This window comes from Phodopus roborovskii, unplaced genomic scaffold (assembly GCF_943737965.1).
Source record: "Phodopus roborovskii unplaced genomic scaffold, PHOROB, whole genome shotgun sequence".
NCBI classification, from domain to species: Eukaryota; Metazoa; Chordata; class Mammalia; order Rodentia; family Cricetidae; genus Phodopus; species Phodopus roborovskii.
In genome coordinates this window covers 17,119,870-17,146,885 of record NW_026126567.1, presented here as the reverse complement: position 1 = coordinate 17,146,885, position 27,016 = coordinate 17,119,870, and the positions used below count along the sequence as shown (strand labels likewise).

Genomic DNA, 27,016 nt, shown 5'->3' with positions numbered 1-27,016 from the left:
AAGCTGAGGCAGGAGAGTACTGAGTTTGAGGTCAGGCTGAGCTGCATAGCAGAACCGTCAATAACCAATCAACAAAACATTATGTCTTATTTGAAATCTTTATTCCCTAAGCAATTTGTGTCTATATAGTAATCCATTGATTAATTGGATTAAATCTTCTAGCAGTGATTCTCAACCTTCCTAATGGTGTGACTCTTTAATGCATTCCTCATGTTGTGGTGACCCCCAATCATAAAATTGTTTTCATTACTACGCCATAACTGTAGCTTTGCTGCTGTTCTGAATTGTAATATAACTATCTGGTATACTGGATATCTGATATATGACCCCCAAAGGAGTTGTACCCACAGGTTGAGAACTGCTGTTGCTCTGGAAGGAGCCCAGTGAATGACAACTGCTATTACAGTTTTAACTGGTTTTTGGTTTTTTTTTTTTTTAAGATTTATTTATTTATTCTGTATAAAGTGTTCTCCCTGCATGTGTGCCTGCACTACATACTAGGAGGTGGCACCGGAACACATTACAGATGGTTGTGAGCCACCATGTGGTTTCTGGGAATTGAACACAGGACCTCAGAAGAACAGCCAGTGCTCTTAACATCTGAGCCATTGCTCCAGCCCCACAGTTTTAACTGTTATTTTGACTATTTTGATTAGTAGGCAAGCCAGGTGTATCTAACTTACATTTCTTTGTGCCATCCTTTACCTTCGTTGTTTTTCTCGGCCATTTTGATCAATTTGCATGCCATGTCTGATAGTTTGTATCAAACCTCTTTTTTAGGAAGTTATGAGTTATCTGATTGTGAACACAGATATTAACAAGAATCTTCAAAACTCGTTGTACTTTTTCTTTAGGAAACATACAAGAAAGATTAAAGCATAGGATGAAGCTTAGTGTTAATTGGGTACATCCCAGTGATTACAACTGGGGGTGAGTTGTAAAGGGTGGGAATTACCAGTTTAAGTGTTGATACCTGTCACAAGGCAGACCAGAGTCATCAGTCAGATGATAGTGAATGGTGGCTGTGAAGGTTAATAGTAGTGACAGCTAGAACTTGGATGAAAATGACGGCCCTGTATTCTAGTGGGTGATGCATTTTGTTTGATTCTTGTAGCATTGTTGAAGTCACTGGTCAGCAGTCTTGAATCCTTTAGTTTGTAGCTATTCAGGGTGTGTGTGTGTGTGTGTGTGTGTGTGTGTGTGTGTTTCTGTACATATGGCTTAAATTCCAGAATTTTTAGGTTGTATTCACAAACATGTCACAGAATTTTGGTATCATACCTATTAAGTTTGGTGATCCTTCTCTCTAGTTAGAACAGCAAAAGGCTTTTTTTTTTTTTTTTTTTTTTTTTGGTTTTGTTTTAATATTTTCCTCAGTATTTTCATGCTATCTTTAAATTTGGTGACCCTTCTGTTTATGTAGCCCAGCTAATGGATTTTTAAAATTCTCCTCAGTACTTTTATGCTATCATCTTTTAAGTTTGGTGACCCTTCTCTTTAGTTAGCACAGCTATTTTTTTCTTTTTCTTTTTTAAATTTAAATTTGAAATAAGCTTGTTTTACATGTCAGTCCCAGACCCCTCTCCCTCCCCTTGTCCCCTGTCCCTCCCCCAACCCCTATTCAATCCCTTTTCTGCTCTCCAGGGAGGGTGTGACCTTCCATGGGGAGTCTTCAAAGTCTGTCATATCATTTGTGGCAGGGTCTAGGCCCTCCCCTGTGTGTCTAGGATGAGAGAATATCACTCTATGTGGGATGGGCTCCCAAAGTCCATTCGTATACTGGGGATAAATATTGATCCACAACCATAGGCCCCATAGACTGCCCAGTTTTTATATTCTTTACATCTTAAGTGGTAATGTAAAACGATAAAAGAGTTTTGTAAAGAACTAAGTGTTCTTAAAGAGCAGGAAAAATGTTTAGCCTGATCCAGTTCAGAAAGGAATAGTTGCTTAGCTGATTCTCAAGAATAATAATCATGGAATCTTTTCCACGGGGCACACTTTGTGGCTTATTTTGTTCATTGTTTTATCTCTAGCTTCTGAATAGTGCCTAGCAAGTAGGATGCTCAGTAAATACTTAAAGCATCAGAGACTTAAAGAATGAATGGATCAGACTAGAGGGGTAGAAGAAAGTAGCTTAGGAGAGGAAATGAGGGCATTAAAATTCCATTCCTGTCCCTACAGGCCAGTGTAACCCCTAGCTCACCAAAGGAGAATGGTCTCGGCATCTGGTTTAGATGGATTTTCTGTCTCTTAATCAGTTCCTTAGGATGATTGCCATATTTGATGAGTCCATGGTATTGTTATGTTTTTGCTGGAGATTTTCCTGCTTGTCTTCCCATGGTGACCAGAGAGCAGTGGTTTTCTAATGTCTTCCTGTTTGCTCCTCACTGTATCTGTTTCTCAAAATGTATGTGTACTTTCCTGAGGAGTCTTTCTTGGAGCCTCTCGATTTCCTGTTCTAATGTAGACTCGTTGCCTTTTAGGTCTGCTGTACAGCTGCAACCTTGGGCTTTCTTTCCACTGGATTCCTGGGTCAGTGCCACCATTTTCTTACCTATTTCCTGTTTCCCCTTGCTTTTTATTCTAATCACAATATCTTCTCTGTGAGATAAGAGGTTCATTATTTGAGTTCTTGTATATCTGGAACTATCTTTAATTTGTTTGGTCATTAGCCTATGCAGGATTTTACATAAAAGGTATTTTTCTCTTAAATTGTGAGACTTCAATCTGTTATCTTCTAGCATCTGACATTGTTGGTATGATATAGTGTCTGTCAGTGTCTCACTTATTGTGCGTCTCACTGCCCCTGGGAATTTTGGGGCTTTTCTTATTATCCTTATGTTTCTGGTATTTCACAAGGAACAAAGTATATAAGAGTAGAAGGCTGGGCTTAATTTAAATCCTTTTTATTAGTTATGCTTAGGGTACAGTAAATTCAGCGTGAACACTGTTTCTTCACCTTTGGAAATGTATCCTTGGTAATTTTCCTGTTTTGTTCATTAGATGATGTGTACATGTATAGAATAGATATGTATCTTCTCACACACACACGCACACACACGCACACACACACATACACACACACACACACACCACGCACACACATGTAGGTGTCTGTAGCTGTCACTTACCTTTGTTAGAAGGACACGAGAGTGGTGGTTTGTTGTACTTTATTATCTGAGACTTGTGATTGTCAGCACTTAGATTTTCATTTGCAAGGATTTATTTTTATTACTCCACTCCCATAACACAGTGATGCTGATACATGAGTGCAAATGGTTTTCAAATTGCTTTGAGAATCATTTTCTTTTTTCAAGCTGTGTTTTGCTTTCTGAATCATCCCGTTTCCTCCCTTCATACCTTCCTCTGTCCCCCACTTCCTCTCCCTCCTTTCCTCTCACTTTCTTTCTCTTCCCCCTACCCCCATTGCCCTCTCCCCTCCTTCCTTGTTCTCCTCTCCCTTTCCCCTCCTCTTGATTCTCATCGCCTCTGTCTATTTCTCCCATGCTCACTTTATGGAGTTTCAGAGGGGAGACAAGCAGCTAAATAAATTCAGAATTGTTTTTGTATTAGAGTCAGTGTTAGTTAATCTATCCTACTTTAGTTGCTATATGCATATTCTATCTACTTTTATACTTTTAAACTCAGGAAACATTAAACGAATATCATTTAAAAAGACCTGTTTATTATTTTTTTAAATGTATATGGGTGTTTTGCTTGCACGTATTATGTATGTAGTATACCGTGTGAGTACCCATGTAGACCAGAAGAGGAAGCTTGTTTTCTTGGAACTAGAGTTACAATTAGTTGTTAGCTATCAAGTGGTTGCCAGGAACTGAATCCAGGTCCTCTGGAAGAGCAGCAACCGAGTCTCCAGCCCAAAAAGAAGTATTTTGCAGAGTAATTTGTTAATCTATTACAGTTGAATATGTATGCATTTTAGATCTTTCTAGCAGTTCTCAGCCTTTGAGAAATTTCAATAGAAGGGTCTGCACAAAAGTTGAGGCAGAAAATGAGAATCAGAAGTTACATGGTGGAGACTACTGGTTCTTGGACCAGTGATCCCTTTGGGGTTTTCCGTCTCCATAACTTAGTTGTCCTCTAGTTGAAATTTGTCACATGTAGGTAGGTGGTGGTGCATTCCTTTAATCCCAGCACTTGATAACCAGAGGCTCTCTGTGGGTTCAAGGCCAGCCTGGTCTATAGATCAAGTTCCAGGACAGACTCCAAAGCTACAGAGAAACCCTGTTCAAAAATCAAAACAAAACAAACAAACAAAAAAAAGAAATCTGTGAAAGTGCCCAGTATCCAGCTGTACAGATGATAATTACCAGGTAAATTTTGTGTCTTAAAACACAGGTAACATTTAGTTTGTTCTATTAAAGGACATTTTAGAATCCTTCTTTACTGGGATGAACTGTTTCTGTGATACTAGTCTGGTTTAGGAGAATGGGGCTCTGGATATGTATGTTTTCCCTGGGGGCTTGTGGTGGATTTGTTATTTTGTAAAGGAAACAATTAGAAAGTCCAGGTTTCTTCGATCACTGTATCTTTAAAATTTCGAAGGATACATCAAGGCCATCCTGCGTGGTAAATTCTGTGGGTTTAAAATGTTTATAGTTGTCTGTTGGAAGCTCACTGTCAGACTTTTGGGAGATACTGTAGAAACAGAGTACATTGTACTTGTAATGTGCCGGGTACTCTTCTGAATATTTTATATTATGTGAAATACTAGGATTTAATTGTCATAAGAAGACTCAACAACTAGAAGAACTGTTGTTAATCCTTTTTCCAAAAGGAAAGTGGAGTCAAAAAAGAAGTAAAAGTAGGTTTTGGGGACAGAAAGTACCAAGCTTTTAGCCTGATCTGTGAACCCCTAGGTAATTACCGTGAACATGGGGAAGTGTTTTCATGTCTTTGTGACTTTGTTTCTGTGTCTACACCAGTGACTTAAGACTGCTTAAGTGACTGGTGAGAGCAGCCCCTTCCCACCACAGCCTGCTTGTGTGCATCATGTCATCTCTTCTAGATCAGATGGATTTTGGTAGAGATGTGCAGAGGACTGCAGGCCGGAGGACAGAGTTGTAGCACTCACTATTAGCCCTTTGAATCACTGTTAATTAAAGAAGTAAACAAGTTACAGTAGGGAGAGTTTCTTCAGTAAAATCAGGCACTGGCTATTCAAATGGATTACACTAGTCTTAGGATTTTGCCTTGTTTCTAGCAGCTTCGATTTGAACATTTGATTTATAGCATTTAAAATCTATTTACTATATTGATAGTAATTATGGGCTTCTTCAAACATTTTTTTAAAGCATACCGAATTCTTATCATGATTTAATTCGTCTTGCTGTTATTGCTGATAATAGGTGTCTTTTGATATATTTGGGCTTGTGTTCCATAATGTGCTTTTCTGGGGGTTTATATCTGCCTGTGTGTTACTGGTCTAATTCTTGTTTGTCTTTCCCAGTGACTTTGTTGCATGCTTTTTCTTTGTGTAATAGATACAGTTCATACTGGATTCACGACTTCTTATATTTTGAGTGCTTCTTCTTGTTTTGTGATCTCTTTTTCAGGAATCTTTTCATGTGGGAAAGGATTTTAAATGTCTGCCCAGTGACCATTTTCACAGTACACTATCACTTCTCTTTCTCTGCAGATCAAGGGATTATACGAAACATGTATACTTGTTTTTACATGTGGTGTAAGTAGTGAGAGCTTTCATTTTTTTTAGATCACTAGTTGTGGGACTTTGCGATAGATTAATCTCTTTTTTCTTTGCCAGACATGTGCAGCCCAGATTTCATGAAAGACAAACTCTTTTTGCCCTTTCATATGTAATAATAGTTAAAATATTCTAGTTATGTGTCCTAATGTATGTACTCTGTGCTGAGAGGAAGGTTTGCACTTTTCTAGAAGAGCCCCGTAACTTTTTTATTGCTCATAACTTTGGATACTCCATACTCTTAGATCTCTGCCCTGGGTAGGATAATGACATGGAAAGATGACCTGCTCTGTACTTTTCCAGTCTTTTTTCATCCTGGTACCCAAGAGCCCATGCTCAGGGGTGTGTGTGTGTGTGTGTGTGTGTGTGTGTGTGTGTTAACCAAGGGAGAGGGAGAGAGATTTGGGTCATAAAGAAGTTGGAATATGAAGCTTGATTGATACTCAGATAAAGTGTTGCATGTGAGTTTTCATATTGCTTTTGATGGGTCTTGGTCACTATTCTGTTCGACTGTATTATGTATCATAAAAAATAATGGAATTTGAAGCATTTGGGGATTTCCTAAATGAAATCTGAGCACAGTATCAGTTCAATTAGAAGTAAACATGTAATTTGGCCAGAGTAGGCAAAAAGGCAAAATGGAGACCTTTAAAAAGTCTCTGTGTTTCTTAAAGACAGTTTTATTATACTTTCACTGGCCTCAAATACTGCATTCCTTTTGTCTAGGGGCAGGAAATAGGAGTCAGTTTAGAGATCTCACACTTCTATGTATTCAGAATAATGGTTAGCATTTCTGGAGTTAGTGTCTCTATCCTAGGAAATTCTCCACTTTCATGTTAACTTTTTCTTTCCTTAGGTTTTCAAGGCAGGGCTTCTCTGTGTAGTCCTTGCTGCCCTGGAACTTGATCTGTAGACCAGGCTGGCCTCGAACTCACAGAGATCCCTCTGCGTCTGCCTCCTGAGTGCTGGGATTAAAGGTGTGCGCCACCACTGCCTGACTTCATGTTAACTTTTAGGTAACTGTTAGTTACAAGTTATAGAAAAGCACATTAAACTGCTTATTTGTTTTGAGGCAGGGTCTCATTACAGAGACTTGGCTGGCATAGAATTCACCATGTCAACTAGATTGGCTTTGAGCTCACAGAGATCTGCCTGCCTCTGGTCCTGGTGTGTGCCACCATGCCCAGCCTTACACCTTCTGTTTTAAATCACAAAGGAGATCTGTTTGCTAATGTAATGAATATTCTTTGTAAAATTAGTGTTGTGTGTGCCTTGATTCCGGGTCAAAGAAATGAGTAGGGTTTGCTGTGTTGCCACCATATCAACGCCAGGTTTTCCTTCGTAGCTACAGGATGACTGCCAACAGTGTCCTGGATTAGTTAGAAATCGGGAGTAAAGAGTGATGGGCCTGCACCTCAGTGCTCCAGAATGGGCTGTGCCTTTCTCTGAGCAATCACTGTGTTCTATGGTAATTGGCTTCCACTTGTGGCCGTAATGAGGTTGACTAAGACATGGTTAGAATATGGAGAAGCAGTGACTGCCTATAAGGGAATCAGGATATATTAGTAGGAGCAGGAAGATTGAGGACTAGACTGGCCAGCACCTCCCCCCCCCCTTTTTGTGTATTGATAAACAAAAAGCTCCCTAAAATACACCAAGAATTAAAAAAAAAACAAAACAACAACAAAACAAAAACAGCCCCTCAAAAATATCTTTTATAATGAAAGTTAAATTTTGTTAGCGGTGTCTGGTGACACTGATTGTCCAAGCTATTGGTCCCCCCCTAACTTCTACCCTTATAGTGGCGATGGGAAGGTTGATGTTTCTTAAAGAGCCTGTTGCCCATATTTCAGTGAGAGGTGAATTTTTCAGGGAAGTCTACACACGGGCCTTAAAGACCAGTGTTGTATTTGGGATCCCTAGCCCCTCTGCTCAATCTTAGTCGTAGGCACTGCTGTGTGTTCATTTCTGCACTAGAGTTGGAGGAGAGTATTGGCTTTCATCATGGTTATAAAATGCAAGGGAGTAAAGAAAAGAAGGTTAGTGTTGGCTCACCTGGCTCTACTGCTCTTAGGCAGAAGCTGTAAGCTGTAAGGGGTGAAGCTGCTCACCGCAGGGCTGGGATCAGAGGGAAGGAGTGAGGGAGGGCAAGATCTGTTCCTCAAGGTCATGGCCCACAATCGTCTGCTTTTCCAGCAAGGCCCTTCCTCCTAGTGTTCAGCGTTCACAGTAGATTAGTCCCTCTCTGGTACCAGCAGCTGTGCACCTGCCTTTACTTCAGGAGTTGTTTTGTTGTTGTTGTTGTTTTTTTTAAGTAGGCCATGTTTCATAGCAGAGTGAGTGCTTTGTGTGGAAGGTGACACTTCTGGTACCTCTGCTGGAGTCAAGATGGAGTTTTGCATGTTGCAAGTCATAGCTTTAAAGCGAATGGAAAAAAAATGGCAGTATGCACTGTATGATGGGACCTCAGAGTTTTTAATAGCAATCATGTGCCACCATGTCTTAGTCTCCAGCCCATTACACTGTGCACTTCATGCTTCATTACATCTTTTCTCAATTTTTGATGGGATTATCAACACTTTTCTTCATGATCTTCCCTCGTTACAACACAGTCCCCCAAACATGATCCTTTTGCCTTGACTAAGCACATTAGGCTTAGTGGTATTTTCTTGTCTTTTCTTGGTAACTTGCCCAGTTTTCTTCCTTTGTTGCTATTCTTCTTGGCATTCTTCACAGTTATATTTCCCTTTTGTGAGTCAGGCCCACCTTCATACACTATTTTCTTACTGTACATTCCTCTGTAGGCAGATGATTTGTCAAGCCAGAGATTCAGGGAGCTCTCTGTCGGTCATAACCCTGACTCATAGCATCCTGCAACAGTGGTTATTTGGAGTGATATCCCTTAGTGGGAGTTCTGGATATGGAGCCAAAAGACCAAACTTCAGTGCCTGGGATGTTGCTTACCTGGGTGTATTGTGTAACCACTCAACTTAAGCCTCCTAATAATATCAAATATGATATTACCTACTTACCTACATCAGTGCTTCCCAGTGAGGGGCAAAGATGATGGTGAGTGACACCAGCATCCTGTATCCATGAAGCTCCACCTGAAAGTAACTTTATTACTGTTAAGGAAAAATCTTTTTACAATGGTATTTACATTTTCTTGTTAAAATTAATAGTGAGTTAAGAATTTTATATATGTTGAAATTGTAGCCGTCTAGCATTAGACTTGTAGTCAACAGGATTTTCTTCTCTCCTTGGTCACTGCTCTTCACGATCAGGTACGTTGTCTCAGGTGTGACACTCCCTCCCTCAGTGGGGAGATGCTGAAGGGAAACGGTTGAGGTTGGCAGGGACTGTGTGGCATTCAATGCCTTGAAGGATGTATTAAGTGGCTTGGGTTTTCAGAGTAATAGTTTTGCTACATAGTCAGTTTTAAGGATGGCTGTCGTGGAGTGCTTCTGCACCGTCTCATAGTATTGTAGCTATTTGTCCACTAACTGTCCTAGGTGTTATGAATAAGGGTACAGTGGAGTAGTGTTTTAATTCACTCATCACCTACCTTCTGTGCTTGTGTTTGTTTGGGTATTAAGTAAAACAATAGCTATAGAGTAATAGATGGTAAGAACTCAGTTAACATAAGTTATTATCAGTGGGTATATAAATTTGACTGGAGTAACTAATGTATAATGATATGTTTTGAAAGAGATAGTATTTGATACAGGCTTAAAGACAATAAGACTTACATTATAGAGTTCTGGTCAGTTTGTTTGTCTGTCACCTGTGTAAGTGTGTGATGTGCCTGTGAGTCACAGTGATCCCATGAGTATGTGGGGCTCAGATAACTGCCAGTCAGTTCTTGCCTTCTGCCATAGGCTCTGGGCACCAAACTCAGGCCATCTGGCTTATGCGGCGAGGATTTTTACCTATTGGGCCACCTTGCTAGCCCTTGGTCAATTTTTAAGATCTTATGCAAGTGGATTGGAAAGTTGGCTGAAGCATATAAGAGCACTTGTTCTTGCAGAGGGCCAGGGTTCAGTCCTCAACATGTTGTTCATAAATGCCTGTCATTTCAGTTCGAGGGACTCTGATGCCCTGACCTCTGTAAACTAGTATGCACATGTGTAACACATACGTGCATGTACACACACACACACACACACACACACACAAATACAAATGTATTTTAAGTAAGATCCTCTGTAAAATCATTGTGTAAGTGAAACTTAAAATAGTAGGATAGTTTATTATATAAAATTTTAAGTTTTACTCTCACAATGATTTTTTAGTATCCCTGTGAGCTAACAGTATTAAACATAGAATGGATATATTGTTTCATGTGCATAGATGATTAAATGAAAAAGATGAGGTAAGTTTGACTCATTTTTAGAAATGTAAATTCCTAATTTTGTATAAACTTAAGAAACTTGACTTGCATTGGCTTTTACTGACTAAAAACATTAAGGATTTCTGTTTATTTTAAAATCATTTATGCATTTGCCCTTGAGACAAGTTGGTGGGTGCATTTTTTATCAAAACCATATACACAGTGACATATTAAATGTATCATATTATTATACTAATCATATGACTCCAGAAACAAAAGTAACCAGAGGACTAAAGCCTATCAAAACCATCTTTTTGTTTTTGTACAATGAAATTCTTTTTAAATTTGCCAGGGAATTCATAGTAATATTGAAACCAGATGTAGACTTCCGTCTTGTAATGTCATAGCTCAGCTACAGAAGTCTTATTTCCATCCCTGATTGCTGAGTGCTTCATTTGTGGCTTATAATCTCTCTCTCTCTCTCTCTCTCTCTCTCTCTCTCTCTCTCATAATAGACTGTAAAATGTCACTGCAATGATTTAAACACGACATTGCCCATTCATGTAGTGACAAAATGGAATTAAACCCCAGTGTGTTGAGGATCACCCAACTAAACCCATACAGAAATATCCTTGCTGATAATTTCCTCTTGAAGGTCTTCTTAGCACATGCCTGGGAAGAAGCATTAGGCGTGGTTGTACATGGATCTGTGACTTTTCCATCCTAGAGCTGAAATCTTCACCATTCCCTTGTGCCTTTCTGTTGGGAGGAAGTAGATTGTGTTTTCAGCACAATTGGATTGTCTTTGTTACGGTTTCTGTTTGATAGAATATCATTCCCAAAATCAACATGGAGAGGGAAAGGACTTAGAAGTCCGTCACCAAGGGCAGCTAGGGCTGGAACCTGGAGGCAAGGGCAAGACAGGAACCCCACTTACTGACTGGCCTGCTCCTAATGGCTTGCTCAGTCTGTTTTTTTTTTTTTTTTTTTACCCAGGACCACAAACCCAAGGGTGTTACCATCCACAGTGGGATAGACCCTTCCACATCATTCATCAATCAAGAAAATGTCCGCAGGGGTTCCCACAGGCCAGTCTGGTGGGAGCACTTTCTCAGCGAGGTCCCTTCTCTCCAGATGACTGTAACCTGTGTCACATAGACACAGAACCACCAGCACACAGACCATTTGAAATAGTTTGTGTCTATTTGAACTGATAAAATTTTTATAGAGATGAAACACCATGATACCTTAAATTTTATTAGATGGGAATAAATTTCACATGAAATCTGTCCACTTTGGATAAGGTATAATTTACATATAAATACAAATTAAAAACAGAGATTTTTTCAAAATGGAAGTCCATGTCTTAGGAAGGTAAAGGTCTGCTTTTTGTTTTGATAACAGATGATGAGCGTGTATCTAAAAGACACCAGGTAAGTATGATAGATGGGTGTCTAGGTTGGCCTACTATGTTGTTAGTGTTCACCACTAAGAATAGACAGTGTCTGTTTGCTCTCAGCTCTTCTCCATTAATGAAAACCAGGGGCAGTTTCTGGGGGCAGTTTTAATTCTTCATACACACTACTTTTGTCCAAAGTTCGTTTGACTTCATTTATATTTAAAACAGAACAGGCACAGATGGGTTGCTTCAAATTAGCTAAAATTGTGTGTTTTGGTACTAGAGCTAAAATTGAGCTTACCACTGTCCTCAAGTCTGAGTAGAAGGAAAGTGGTTTTACTTGGTTTTTAAGAGTGCTTTAGAGTTATTATGGACCCGTCCATCACTGAGCTTGGGATGTGGGTCTCTGCACTTGCCTTTTCTTTGGATGGTGCCCTGTGTCTTTTGTCTAACTAAAGACCAACTGTAGCATCACTTCCTCTTTTCTTCCCTATGTGTCCAGTCGTGTGGTTCCATTTCACTTTGAAAATGCTTCTAAAAACACTTAAGCAGTTACTATGTCTATTGAATACCTTCTAGAGCAGTGGTTCTCAGCCTTCATAATGCTGCAACCCTTTAATAAACTTGCTCCTGCTGCGCTGACCCCAGCCATAGAGTTTTTTTGTTGCTCTTTATAACTGTAATTTTGCTACTGGTATGAATTGTGTAAATATTTGTTATGCAGGATATCTGATATGTGACTCCCATAGGGATCAAAACTCACAGGTTGAGAACCACTATTCTAGACTGAGACCCTTCTTGGTTAAGTTAAAAGTACCTACCTCCCCTCTGTCGTCCTACCTCCCTGTAATAATTGAACTCAACAGTTTTGACTACTGTGGTCCTAGGTGGTGAGCTTTAAGAGCACGATGTGGGAAGGCTGAGAAGTCGATACTAAAGCTAATAATTAAGAAGAATACTTCCTGTCTAGAATTGTGCAAAGTTACCATTTATTTCCATTTGTATATTCTCACAAATTTAGCAAAACATTGAGAGAACACGAGTAACCAAAGTGATCTGTGTTAAAAAACAAACCAACCAGCAGCCTCTCTTACTAAAGTGTAGTAAAGGGGTTCATAGCTCATAAGACATTGAGATAGATATTTGGGATCCAAAATTAGAAAGAAATGGCCAGCATCAGGTTAGTGCACCACACCCTTTAAACAGCAGGAGGGGCTCAGCGCTGCTGCCCATGCAGACAGGTTTTCCTTTCTTTATGCTTCATGTGGATTCATAGAGGTTTGCGCTTTCACATCTGGATTTCTTCATTTCAACACTCAAATGGGTTGTTAAAATAATACTGTACCAACACAGTGTAAAATCAAGCCTTGCTATGTCTGGCCTCTGAGGGACTAGAAATCACACTGGCTCTGACTAGAGGATGATATGAAATGAAGATGCACAGACTGATCCTTGGTAATGAGAGGGATTTCTTATGACAGGAGAAGAGCACAGTGAGGCTGAGTTCCAGATCCACCTGCTCCACCTTTATTTCCATCGCCAATAGGTTGTAACCAAATGCAGGCAGGCCATTAGCAGTTCTCTTTTAAAAGGACCTTTCAGGGGTATGTGTGTGCCGCACAAGTGTGCGTGCACATGCGCGCCATCTTCCACAATGCTGGTTGAGTCTTAGGTGCAGAGGTTGTGTTGTAGGTGTGTCAGTTTTGGCTGGGGATCCTATGGTAGTTGTTATCTGCATTTTGATTAGTTGTGGCTTTCTGTGATGGTCTCTTGCTGCTGTGGGAAAATAGGAAGGTTTTTTTTTTTGTCTGGGTCTGTGCCATGTGTGGAGGCTGTGGGGTCCTTGGTAGAAGGCAGTGCTGGGGTTGGTGGCCAGACTGAAAGGAATGGAGATGGCTGACTAGAAACCCTTCACATTGTCATTATTTCCCCCCCACACACCACTTTGAGTTACGCTGCTCCTTCTGGGGTCATGACCTAGAGTTTATAAAGAGCTGGGGCATAAATGAAACTTTTTGAATGTGACCCAAAACCATTCACTTAGAAAGGGGGAAGAGCCATGGGCATATATCAGTGGTCATATTGCAAGCAATCATATGTTGCCATGGTTTGGATGAATGTCCTTCTCAAGGCCATGAGTTAAATAAAGACTTGGGCCTCAGGGTGATGATATTGGGAGGTGGTGAGACCTTTAGATGTGGGGCCCTGAGGTCCTTAGGTCAGCAGGGCTGTTCTTCCAAGAAGACTTTTGAGACCTGAATGGACCTCACTCTTCTTTTATACCTGGTTTGTGGTATAGTCATTTTTGTCCCAGTGCAGTCTCTTTGCTTATGGCTTGCTTTCCATACTGAGCCAGAATATATACCTTTCTCAAGTTAATTCCCTCAGTTATTTGTTACAGGGAAAGGAAGCTCACACATACACAGGAACATCCCTTTGCTCGCCCATTCATCTGTCACTAGGCATCAAAGCTTGCTTCTTCTTTTAGTTATGTGAATGATGTTGTGAATATAGGTGCAGATACTTCTTTGAGATTTTGTTTTTTGTTCTTTTTATATTTTCTGAGGAATGGAATCCCTAGATAAAAAAGGTAGCTCTGTTTAATTTTTTAGGAATTGCCATGTCGTTTCCCAGAGTAACTATACCATTCTACATCCCTCTAATAGTTTAGAGGTTTAAATTTCTTCAGATTTTTAACACTTCTTATTTTGTTTGGTTAATAACACTAACCCTAAAAGATGTGGTTTTAAGTTATTACTTTAATATCCTTTAAAATATTTATTATTTTATGTGCATGCCTGTACTCTGATGGGATTCTGTCTGCTTTGGTGCCTGGAGTTCAGAGGAGTTTGTGTAAGTCTGTTAAGTCTTGCTACCTTGCTGAGGCTGTTTCTCTTGTTTTGGTTGCATCATGTACTTCAGGCTGCTGATCTGAAAACTGAGATGAAAAATGGATGCAATTGGCTTTTTCTGTGAGTTCTGGGGTCAGACTTGGGAGTGAGTCTTGTCTGCATCTTCACCTGATGAGTCACCTTCACCCGCTTTGGCGTGTCTCTAAGGGAGTATCTACTCTGCTTCTCTGTCTGTTTTAAAATGTTTTTCTTTTGTGGTTGACTTCTAAGAGTTTTCTGTATATTTTGGAAATCATTGTTTGATCACAAAATAATTTGTATTTTTGCTATTTTAGGGTTGAGTTTTAACTGTTATTACACAAATTTTAAAAAGAATTCATGTTTCTCTTGTGCTTGTAACCCTGTGGTTGTCCCATACTGTGCCACTTTTGCTGTCTATCTTTTCTGAGTGCTTTGGATTTAGTCTTACATTTAAATCCTTGATCCATTTTGAGTTAATATTTGGATATGGTGCTACATATTGTAAGGATTCTTCTCCCTCTATTAAATGACTTTGATATGCTTGTTGAAAGTCATATGACTAGATAAAAATAGGCTATTTCTGGGATTGCCATTCTGTTTCATTCATCAGTATGTCTTTACACCAGTAAATAGTAAGATTTAAAATAAGGGTGCAAACCCTTCTCCCGGATAGCCCTGGATGTCCAAAGATTGACTCAACACTCCTCTGGCTCTCTGCTGTATTTTCTTCATGGCAGCTGCCCATTTCCTGCCTCCCTCTGTATATTGAACGGAAGCTCGATCATTTATCTTTGATTCAGTTATATAGGCACAGGTGAGTCAAAGGATGCTGGTGATTAAGTCACATGTTATGAGTTGGGCTGAGACTCTAACTCTCTGTTGAACATGACAGTTTCCTCTAGTGATCATTTCCTACTGTTAATTATTCAGGGTCCCACCAAGAGTCACTTCATTAATACGAAAGAGTTTATTATGAATTAAAAAGAGGAGCCAGCTTGGTAGTCTAAGGGGTTTCTGATAGTGAAACCAGGATGTATCCCTAGTACATGAAAGGACTTTGAGAGCACATTTCCCATGGAGTAATACTCCCTTAGCCTAGAGGCAGGGCCTAGTCCCTACTCCAAATGACTTCACAGATTTTGATGATCCCTTCTGGAAGGCATCACCCTCCCTGTGGAGTGTGGGGGGGATGGGATGGGGGAGTTGGGGGGCATGAGAGGGAATGGAGATTGATATGTAAAATAAGAAAAAATTATATATACACACGTGTGTGTGTGTCTTTCATTTCTTTTGTTCAGCAAATTAAAAGGGATTTAGAAATTCTTTTCTAATAATGAGAACCTAGAAAGAAGATCAAATATTTATTTATTGTTATTTCATAATATCATGCTACACTATAGAAATTTTTTAAAAAGGTAAATGAAATACTCATTAAAATTAGATTATGGTACCTCAAAGGGAAATGTTGACTTCTAATCAAGATGATTCTTGGAATATGCATTTTTACATTAGGAACATCATAATTTTAAAGAAACTTAATCTTCCATTCAATAAAGTATGTAATAATAGAATGACAGTATTACGTGGAGGATAGGAATTTTGTGATTTATCAGTCTTGATCTTTTTGTAGAGGTTTAATGGCTGTTAGAAAGAAGCCTTTAATCCCAGCACTCAGAAGGCAGAGGCAGAAGCAGGCGGATATCTGAGTTCGAGTCTAGCTGGTCTACAGAGTCAGATATAGGACAGCCAGGGCTACACAGAGAAACCTTGTTTTGAAAAACAACAATTTAACAACAGCAACCAAAAAAAAAAAAAAAAAAAAAAAAAAAAGAAGAAGAAGAAGAGTGAACTTAGTACTGGTGTCTTCTGTGACTTTATCTGATATGGTATTTCAACAGTTTTAAACATATTCCTTTCCAGTTAACAGAAGATGAAATTGCAACTATTCTAAAATCCACATTGAAAGGATTAGAGTATTTGCATTTTATGAGGAAAATACACAGGGATATAAAAGCTGGGAATATTCTCCTCAACACAGAAGGACATGCAAAGCTTGCAGATTTTGGAGTGGCTGGCCAGTTAACAGTAAGTTGCCTTTAATAATTTGGATATATTTTTGACTATTTTTCAGGCTTGATTTTTGACTAAGCTGATAATTTAGGGAAGTATGGAAGGAGAACTTGTTATTGTTATGGAGAGGAAGCCTCTCCATAAGTCTATTTACAATGCTAGGGTCAGTAGATAATAAAAGACAGTTTATCACCAAAATGCTCCAATTTATGAAAGGAAAACAACATTGAGTCTCTTGGAACATTAATTTTTCACTGCTTTTATTGTTAATATACTACTTTTAATGGCTATCTTTAATAAAATAATGAAGAGTTGAAAGCTCTTGTTTATTTTACAAGTTAAGATTCCTAAAATATGTCATGTTATAACTAGTTTGAAGCATTAGGGAAATAGTCAGCTTTTAATAGAATTTGTGTTATTAGTGTATCACATTTTAATGAATATATTGGTATACCTGTTTAGTACTTACGTTTATGTAATATCATTGCAGGATACAATGGCAAAACGCAATACTGTAATAGGAACCCCATTTTGGATGGCTCCTGAGGTAATTCAAGAAATTGGTTACAACTGTGTGGCTGACATCTGGTCCCTGGGCATCACTGCCATAGAGATGGCAGAAGGGAAACCCCCTTATGCTGACATACATCCAATGCGGGTAAGGAAGTTATACTTTGCAAGAAGTATTGGTTTTGAGTCTTGCAATTTTGTAATGGTAGCAAAAACAAACACAAAGCAAATGCATCCTTGCAAGTTTAGAGTCTGCAGAGGGAATAGACTGTCTTCGATGAATGAGTAGCTGCTATTTCTTTTCTTCATTTCACTGTATGATTAGTTGTGAGAAAAGAACTGAGGGCCATTTATCTCCAACAAATACTCTTCCTCCCACCCCAGATACTACCCACAAGGTCCTGACTTTCAGTAGAAGAAATTTGTTGTTTCTTTGTTCTGTAGCTCATAGCTTTCCAAAGCCACTGGGAACGGTTTAAGAACTGAGTCTCCACTTTGCTGTGTAGCAAAGTCCTTAGTTCCTACCTTTTTGTGCCTTTTCTTGCTTCTATGTTCTTTAAGATGATGTTACCAAGCAAGTTCCAGTGAGGCTGTGGGGGGGATGGTTCTGCAGTTAATGGCACTGCTGCTCCTGAGGACCCAGGTTCGATTCTCAGCGCCCATGTGGAGGCCCACAGCTGTCTGCAACTCTGTGGGTTCCTAGATCATCTTCTGACCCCTGTGTCTACCAGGTATACATGTGATTACATAGGCAGACATGCAGGCAAAACATCCATACATGTAAAATATTTTTTAAGTCTTCATATTCAATGTTTCTATGTATCTGTAAGAGAACTAAATTATTTATTTTAAAAAAACACCTTTTTTTTCTCACTGTTATCTGTCTCTGTGAACTCATTTCCATGTTAATCTTTACAGTGTATTCCTTACATATTCAAGTCTAACTTGTCATGCTTTAGGATTTTTACTGACACTGTTTTTAGATTATGGGAATATGTGACTCTCTGGCATAGATGTGTACATTTATCTTTGTATATATTTATTGCCATCTAGTGGCTGTAGTTTCCCAAGGAATTCTATAGGAGTGAAGGGGGAGAGTGTGTATATATGTATTTATAGAAAAGACAGATAGGGTGCCTTGGAGAGGTGAGTGAAGTAAATAGATGGAGAGATAAAAAAGGCAATACTTTTGAATATCTAATGAGGAATAAATTGGAATTTTGTTTAGTATTACAACGATACAGATAACTACAGTATTGAAAATACTTAAATATCTACATGCCTTATTGAGGCACATTACCAGAGAGTTATTTTAGTGGTACAGTTGTTTTCCATTCATATTTTCTTTGTATGTATAAACTCTTCTGGCCATATTAAAAAGGAAAAATACCATAAATTATGTATTTGAAAACAGTGTGAAAAATAGCAAAGTCAGCACAAGAACAAGAACTCAAACTCTCATTGTTCTTTGAGTATCAGTTGCCTCTGGTACCTTGTTAGATGTTCGTGGTGGGGTGGTTTTCTAGTGGGATCTAGTTGAGACTCAAGAAAAGATTACAGTCCATCATGGCATTGCGCTGAGTTCTAGAAGTGAGTCTACATTAGAATTACTCTGTACCCTTTGTAAATCTTTTCCAAACAAGTGGTTCAGCACATTAAATCTGGCCACATTAAAACCTTTCTGCCAGATTGAAAAGATTGTAGTATGTGGCTCCTGCTTTAATGATCTTAAAACTCATTTGAGTTTGAATTCATACTTACAAAATAGTAAAACTGTGTTGGAATGCAGCATTTCTCTTTTAAAAATATCTAGTTACACTGTATATATTGCAAACATCTTCCTAGGATGCTTTGGTCCTTTTTTCTATCATTTTAAATCCTGCCAGATTTTGAAGTTCCAGTTCAGGTTTTATTTATTTACTTGTTTGATAAACATGTATTCCATTTTGCCTGTGTGTGTGTGTGTGTGTGTGTGTGTGTGTGTGTCAGTGTCTGGTGTATGCCTGTGTGTGTGTATGTCTGGTGTGTGCCCCCCCCTCTCTCTCTCTCTCTCTCTCTCTCTCTCTCTCTGTGTGTGTGTGTGTGTATGTATGTGTGTGTGTGTGGTGTATACCTGATGCTCACGTGCTCACAGAGGCCAGAAGAGGGCATCAGGTCCTCTGAGACTGGAGGTGTGGATGGTTGTGGGCTGCCATGTGGGTGCTAGGAACTAAACCTGGATCCTCTGGAAGAGCAGTAGTACTGACCCATCTCTCCATCTCCTCAGATTTTATTTACATGTATGGAGGCTTCCTTGACAACAATAGTCTATATAGATTTCTGTTTTTCTCCTCATAATTTGCATACAGACACACTTGACTCTATGGTTTTTTGGATGGCTATCTTAGGCTTTTCCAAATGTAATATGGTTATAGGCTGCTTTGTAAGTAGTATTTGAGTCTTTCTTGTGTTGTGAGGTATTTCACAGCCCGAGAACTAAAGTGCAAGTGTTGAGAAACAGACAAGTTACGCAGAAGACATACTTTAGAACCTGAAGGCTTGCTTGAAAGGACCCTTGTTTCCTTGATGTGATCGTATTCACTTGGTTCTTGGTTTTCCACCAGCCCCTTAGAGAACAGAGTTGTCTTTTGGTTTGCTTATAAGTCTGCTTTTCCTTGGGCCAGTCACAGCATGAAGCACAGAAGCGTGCTTTATGTGTATTGCAATTTGTCACACAGAATGTGAAACTGTGTTGTTCAAGGTAGGTCATCAATAAAGCTAATAACAAAATAACAAAATTAGTACCCTGTACAGTCTCATACAATTATCAGTGCTTTAGTGTGTGTGTGTGTGTGTGTGTGTGTATGTGTGTGTGTGTGCGTGTGTGTGCGTGTGTTTGTTTGTGTTGTATTAGGTGGGGAGGGGTAAGATTGAAAGAGCCTTCCAAGAGTGAAAAAAAGGCCCTAACTAGGATTGGACAGTGAAAAAATGTATTTGACAGTGTTAAATCACCAGGTAGTTTAGATGAAACCTTTAAGTAAAGAGTTATATTATTTGTTAATATGATGTAATGTCAGTAGCATAACCAGCATTTGAACTCAGAGTTCAAACTTAGGTCATTAGGCTAGGCTGCAAGTGTCCTTAATTGATTAGCCCTCTTGTTGGCCCCCTTAGCCATTCTTAATAGGCTTCTGGCCCTACCAACCACATGTATTAAGAACACTACTTAATAGTGTGCTAATAACTTCCCAGGCTGATGTGGGAATAGGTTTTTTTAGTCATTTGCTTAGATATACATACCATGGTTTTACCATGCCTTATAGGAGTGATGTATGTGACTGCTACTTGAGAAATTTGAGACTTGAGTCAGTTTTGTCTGTGAATTAGTTGTAATGGCCCTTCTTCTTTGTACTTCATAGAATTGTTTGTTAAGTTCAAATGAGATAGCTGGGAAATGCACTTAAACATTAAAGAAAATAGAATTGTTAGGTAGCATTTTGGAGTTACATTTCAGTTTTTATAAATGATTCAATTTCTTAAAGATTCTTATTTAACACTAGTTATCATCTTTCTTAGAGAACCTTTTGATACAAGCACCTGTTTATCAATACCTGAGTTGGTGGTATTTCTCCATTAGGATAGTGAAGGGATCAGGACCCTGCATAGTACTCAGGCATTCTTCTTTATTCAGATGACTTCTGCATCTGCTACTGGAAGCCACATGGAAATAATGAGCCATTTTCTCCCTTTCTAATGGTGATAAGTGGAGTTGATCAAAAATATAAACTGACCCTGGAAACATGGGATCCTTTATCTGAAGTGATTGAGAATCGTGTGTTTCACAATAAGAATATCATGACCCTCAAGGACATTTATGATTTCTTTTACTATTTGCTTCATCACAGTGTGTAATAATTCTGCATTTTAGTCTGAAATACACACATTTTTTAAAATTTATTTATTTATTTTTTATTTTACATGTCAATCCCAGTTCCCTCCCTCTCCCTCCCTCCCACCCTTTTACCCTCTCTGCCCCCTCACATGCACCCTGACACTCTCCCCTCCCATCCCCCCACACCAGTTCCACATGTAGGGCAATGCCATCCAGGTGGGTTCATGTAAATATGTTAAGTCATTTGAAGTAGGGACTAGGACTTCTCTCCTGTCTCTAGGTTAAGGCATCATCCCTCCACGGGGGATATGTCTGCAAGGTCCTTTTGCGCACCAGGAATACATCCTGTTTCTACTGTCTGAGGTCCGTTAGATTGCTCAGACCTTCTAGCTGAGACCCATATTCAGGGGGGCCTGAGTCAGTCCCATGCGGGATTCCCAGTTATCAGTCTGGGGACCCGTTAGTGCCTCCTTGTTACGGTCAGCTGTCTTATGTGTTTCTGCAGCCTGGTCTTGTCCTCTCCATCTGCATCTGGGTTCTAGTCTGACTCAGTGTTTAGTTATGGGTGTTTGTTTCTGTTTCCGACAGGTACTGGGTGAGGGCTCCATGATGGTGGATAAGTTAGTTAGTTGTTGATTTCACTATCTGGGAAGGGCATTTATGGTAGCCTTTCCACAGTTGCTCAAATTGTTAGTTGGCTACAGTCTTGTAGGTCTTTAGACCTTTCTTTGGGTTCAGTTTTCTCTTCAAACCAATAATGGCTCCCTCTTTTATGTTCTCTGTCTCTCTCTTTCTTCTATTCCTACCCTGAATCAATCTTCCTAGTCGCACATGTTTTCCTTTCCTCCCCCTCGTTTTCTCCTACTTCTCTCCATTCGCTGCCCCCCCCCACTTCCCCTGTGCTCTGGGGGACTTGTCCCTTTCCCCTTCTGTGAGGGACTTTATATGAATCTCTTAGAATACACCTTGTATCCTAGCTCCTCTGGTGGTATGAATTATAGGCTGGTGATCCTTTGCTCTAGGTCTAAAATCCATATATGAGCGAGTACATACCATGTTCTTCTTTTTGTGACTGGGTTACTCATTCAGGATGGTTTCTTCAAGTGCCATCCACTTGCCTGCGACTTTCAAGATTCCATTTTTTTTTTTTTCTGCAGAGTAGTATTCCATTGTGTAGATGTGCCACATCGTCTTTATCCATTCTTCAGTTGAGGGGCATTTAGGTTGCTTCCAGGTTTTTGCTATTACGAGCACATGTCTTTGTTGCATGGATGTGGATCATTTGGGTATATGCCTAAGAGGGGAATTGCCGGGTCCTGTGGTAAACTAATTCCCATTTTCCTGAGGAACCACCATACTGATCTTCAAAGTGGCTGTACAAGTTTTCACTCCCACCAGCAGTGGAGGAGTGTTCCCCTTTCTCCACATCCTCTCCAACATAAGTTGTCATTGGTGTTTCTAATTTGGCAGGAGTAAGATGGTATCTCAAAGTTGTTTTGATTTGTATTTCCCTGATAAGCTAGTTGAGCACTTTAAGTGCCTTTCAGCCTTTTTGATTTCCTCTATTGAGAATTCTTTCTTCAGTTCTGTACCCCATTTTTAAATAGGGTTATTTGGTGTTTTGTTGACTAGTTTCTTGAGTTCTTTGTATATTTTGGAGATCAGCCCTTTGTCAGATGTAGGATTGGTGAAAATCTTTTCCCAGTCTGTGCGCTGCCCTTTGGTCTTGTCCACTGTGTCCTTTGCCTTACAAAAGCTTCTAAGTTTGAGGAGGTCCCATTTATTAATTGTTGATCTCAGTGTCTGTGTTCCTGGAGTTATGTTCAGGAAGCGGTCTCCTATACCAATTTGTAAAAGGGTACTCCTACTTTCTCTTCTAAGAGGTTCAGTGTGGCTGGATTGATGTTGAGGTCTTTGATCCATTTGGACTTGAGTTTTGTGCATGGCGACAGACATGGGACTATCTGCAGTCTTCTACACACCATCATCCAGTTGTGCCAGCACCATTTGTTGAAGATGCTTTCCTCCCCCAATTGTATTCTTTTAACTGTTTTGGTGAAAATCAGGTGTTCATAGGTGTGTGGGTTTATATCAGGATTTTCGATTCGATTCCATTGGTCTACCTGTCTATTTTTGTGCCAATACCAGGCTGTTTTCAGAACTATAGCTCTGTAGTAGAGCTTAAAGTCAGGGATGGTGATGCCTCCTGATGTTCTTTTATTGTACAGGGTTGTTTTGGCTATCCTGGGTCTTTTGTTTTTCCATGTAAAGTTGATTATTATCCTTTCAAGGTCAGTGAAGAATTGTGGTGGGATTTTAATGGGGATTGCATTGAATCTGTAGATTGCTTTTGGCAAGATTGCCATTTTTACTATATTTATCCTACCTATCCAAGAACATGGGAGATCTTTCCATTTTCTGTTACCTTCTTTAGTTTCTTTCTTTAAAGCCACAGAGTTCTTATTATATAGGTCTTTCACTTGTTTGGTAAGCGTTACCCCAAGATACTTTATGTAGTTGTGGCTATTGTAAAGGGTGATGTTTCTCTTTGTTGTCTGAATAAAGTAGAGCTAATGATTTTTTTGAGTTTATCTTGTATCCTGCTAGTTTGCTGAAGGTGTTTATCAGCTGTAGGAGTTCACTGGTAGAGTTTATTGGGTTGCTTATGTAAACTATCATATCTTCTGCAAATAGAGACAGTTTGACTTCTTCCTTTCCAATTTGGATCCCCTTGATCTCCTTTTGTTGTCTTATAGCTTTAGCTATAACTTCAAATACAATATTGAAGAGATATGGAGAGAGAGGGCAGTGGTATTGTGAATATATTTGTCCTGCTTTACCCTTGGTTTCTGGTGTAGTGGGATTATCTGTTGCCTAAGTCTTTGTGGACGTAGTTAACTTCCTTGGGTTGGAGTTTGCCTTCCAAAACTTTGTGTAGGGCTGGATTTGTAGATATGTATTGTGAAAATCTGGCTTTGTAATTAAATATCTTGTTTTCTCCATCTATAGTGATTGAGAGTTTTGCTGGGTATAGTAGCCTGGGCTGGCATCCGTGGACTCTTAGTACTTGTAGAAAATCTATCCAGGACCTTCTGGCCTTGAGGGTTTCCATGGAGAAGTCAGGTGTAATTTTTATAGATCTGCCTTTATATGTTACCTGTCCTTTTTCCTTCACTGCTCTTAATATTCTTTCTTTATTCTGTATGCTAGGTGTTTTGATTATTATATGTCGAGGGGGTCTTTTTTCTTTGGTCCAGCCTATTTGGGGTTCGGTATGCTTCTTGTACTTTCATGGGTATGTCCTTCTTCAGAATGGGAAAGTTTTCTCGATGATTTTGTTGAATGTTTTCAGCACCTTTGTGCTAGGCTTCCTCACCTGATATTCTTAGGTTTGGCCTTTTCACAGTGTCCCACATTTCCTGGATGTTTTGTGTTAAGGATTTGTTGGATTTACGATTTTCTTTGGTCGATGAATCTATTTCCTCTAGTTTATCTTCTGCGCCTGAGATTCTCTCTTCTATCTCTTGAATTCTGTTGGTTATGCTTGCATCTGTAGTTCCTGATCATTTGCTCAGTTTTTCTATTTCCAGCATTCCTTCGGTTTGTGTTGTCTTTATTTTCTCTATTTCAGTTTTCAAGTCTTGAACCGTTTCCTTCACCTGCTTAATTGCCTTTTTTTGGCTTTCTGTACTTTCTTTAAGAAATTTGTTCATTTCTTCCAATTTTTTGTTTGTTTTTTCTTCCATTTCTTTAAGGGATTTTCTCACATCTTCTTTGAGGGCCTCTATCATTTTTATGACAATAATTTTTTAAGTCATTCCCTTCTGCTTCATCTGCTTTTTTGTGTTCTGGTCTAGTTGGTGTAGATTCCCTAGATTCTGTTGGTGTCATGCTTGTCTTTCTGTTAGGTGTTTTCTTGTATTGTCGTCTTCCCATAGCTTCTTCCAGTAGGTGTTGGTGGGGTCTCTCCCTCTCTCTATGGTACTTCCCCGGTAGCCTTAGGTGGGTCAGAGGTTTGATGGCTGTAGTTCTGAGCGGTCCAAGCTCTCTAGGAGGTCTCTCCACAGGCAGGAGCCCAGCGATGGGGGTCAGTGATCAGGCTCCAGAAGACTGGTGATAGGGAGCAAAGATCCAGAGGGCTGGGACTCAGGATGTTCTTGGTGCCTATATAGGCAGATCTAGCCTGGGCCTGACACTCTCTAGCTAAGGCCTCTTTAGCAGAGACCCTGAGATGGGGGTCAAGGATCCTGCTGGTAGGATCTCAGAGTGGTCCTGCAGTGATAGGCGGATCTCTGGGAGGGGCCCTGGAACTCCAGTAGAGGACGGGCGGTGGGAGTCAGAAATCAGGAAGGTGGAAATTATGGGTGGTCCCACATGAATAGGCAGGTCTCCACATACACACATTTTATATTGTATAAACATGGCATCCATTATCTTTCCTCCTCTTCTTGTATTATTATTTTTGCACTTCCAGAAAAGCTAGATTAAGAAGTCTAATTCCTATCAGAGGTCTTCACTCAGCTGTTTAAAAACTACGTCCTTGTTTTTCTGGGTGTGGTGGCATACACCTTTAATCCCAGCACCCTGAACAGAGGAAGGTAGAGTTCCAGCCCAGCCTGTTCTATATTTTGAGATCTGCTTCAAAAAACAAAACAAAACAACCCTTTCTCTGAATTCTTCTATCATATTATCAATAATGTATCCAACACCACATTTTAATGGGGCCTTTGTCTTCTATTTCCTGTTAGGTCTTAGTTTTAAAGGATCCATCTTCACTTTTTTATTTTGACTTGAACCTGGCAGAATGACCTATGCATGAACGTATTCAGTAAATATTTTTATTACGTGAATGTGAGCAAGTTCCCTTTTCTATCTGGAGGATGCTTCTGTGATGTTAGTATCGAAACCTGGTGAACTTTCTTACCATAACAGTTGTTTGACTTACAACCTAAGGCCTGGGAAATAAACTAAACTTGGCTATAAATGCTAATAAAATAGAACTTGAAATGCCCATCTTTCCTTGTATCCTGCCTTCCAGCCTTTCATTAACACAATTTGTTTAAATTTTAAATTGATATAATTGATGTCTTTTTGAGTATTTTAGGCCCTGTCAACTTACTGAAGAAGAGCAGAAAGAAAAGTATTGCCAGTCTCTATTTCTGGACATAGCAGCATTGGTTTGCAAGAGAGTAGAATTGCTAGACAATGTCATTTCTGCTTGTTTTAAAAGCCATTGTGTTGGATTACTGTGTTGATCATTACAGATATTCTTTCATTCTCAATTTGGTAATAGTGACTGTTGAGGGTGATGAGTGAAGGTAACAGTTATTGCAGAAAGCATACAAGGCAGTGAATTTATGGCTTGGAGATTGGTATGTTGACAGATGTTGACTGTAATTTCTAGTATACATCACTTTGAAATCTAATATTTTTGGTAAAAAAATAGGCTTTCTATCAAGTTTGACTTTTGAAATTGTACTTATACAGACACACAAAAATGACAACAGACAAGATGTACTTAAAATAAATGCATCTTGCAACTAAAAGTCCTCAGAAAGAACTGTTCACCGTCTTAGAGAACTGTCTGTATTGATTATATCAGTTCAGATAGTGTGCATTGATGCTTGGTTTTTAATGTAACTTTTGCATGAATAGAACTATCTTCATTACAGACAGGCTCATGCAATTGTATGATTATAAGAAGTTGAGTTATGTAGTGAAAGGCAAGGAAGACATGGTAAAAGTGACTTTGTAAGCATCACAGTGACTTGTAAACTATAAGTCACCATTTTCACTGGAAGGCTTGTGAATCACTCAAATTCTGTAATCAAATAAATGATATTAAAGAAAGAAGTAATTTAACATAACAATTGTGGCTTCTACTGAACATATGTTCTTGTTAATAAGTTGCATTATGATCCTTCAGGAATTGTATTTAGTTAGTACATTTTGATTCATTTGATACCCTGAGTTTTTCTTAATTTTTATTAGCAAGTTGTTACAGTGGTTAACAAGAAATACACAGATTTAAGTTGCAATAGTTTTCCCAGGGTTATATGATCCAACTTCACAAGCATCTTGAACATATGTAGATGCTTTTCTATTTTGCTTTAGCTATGACATACAATTGATATAGGCAAGCATGAAAGCTTGGGCAAATTTTCCTTGCTTTTTCTGGATCTTGCTCAGGTTCTGTGGTATTTATGTAAAGAACAATTTTGTTACTTGGGAATGC

General features: G+C 39.2%; 1 protein-coding gene across 3 annotated transcripts in view; it reads left to right on the top strand.

Annotated features, from left to right (window-relative positions):
• The window catches only part of Stk3 (serine/threonine kinase 3), a 181,495-nt gene that overhangs the window by 32,535 nt on the left and 121,944 nt on the right, over positions 1-27,016 (top strand). For 2 of the 3 annotated variants that reach the window (XM_051202615.1, XM_051202617.1), the window contains 2 exons: positions 16,251-16,415; positions 16,891-17,058. In XM_051202615.1, coding sequence (XP_051058572.1) covers positions 16,251-16,415; positions 16,891-17,058 — 333 coding nt within the window. Of the gene's footprint in view, positions 1-2,486; positions 2,536-16,250; positions 16,416-16,890; positions 17,059-27,016 lie in introns of all 3 variants that reach the window. The other variant, XM_051202616.1, reaches the window with a different exon arrangement.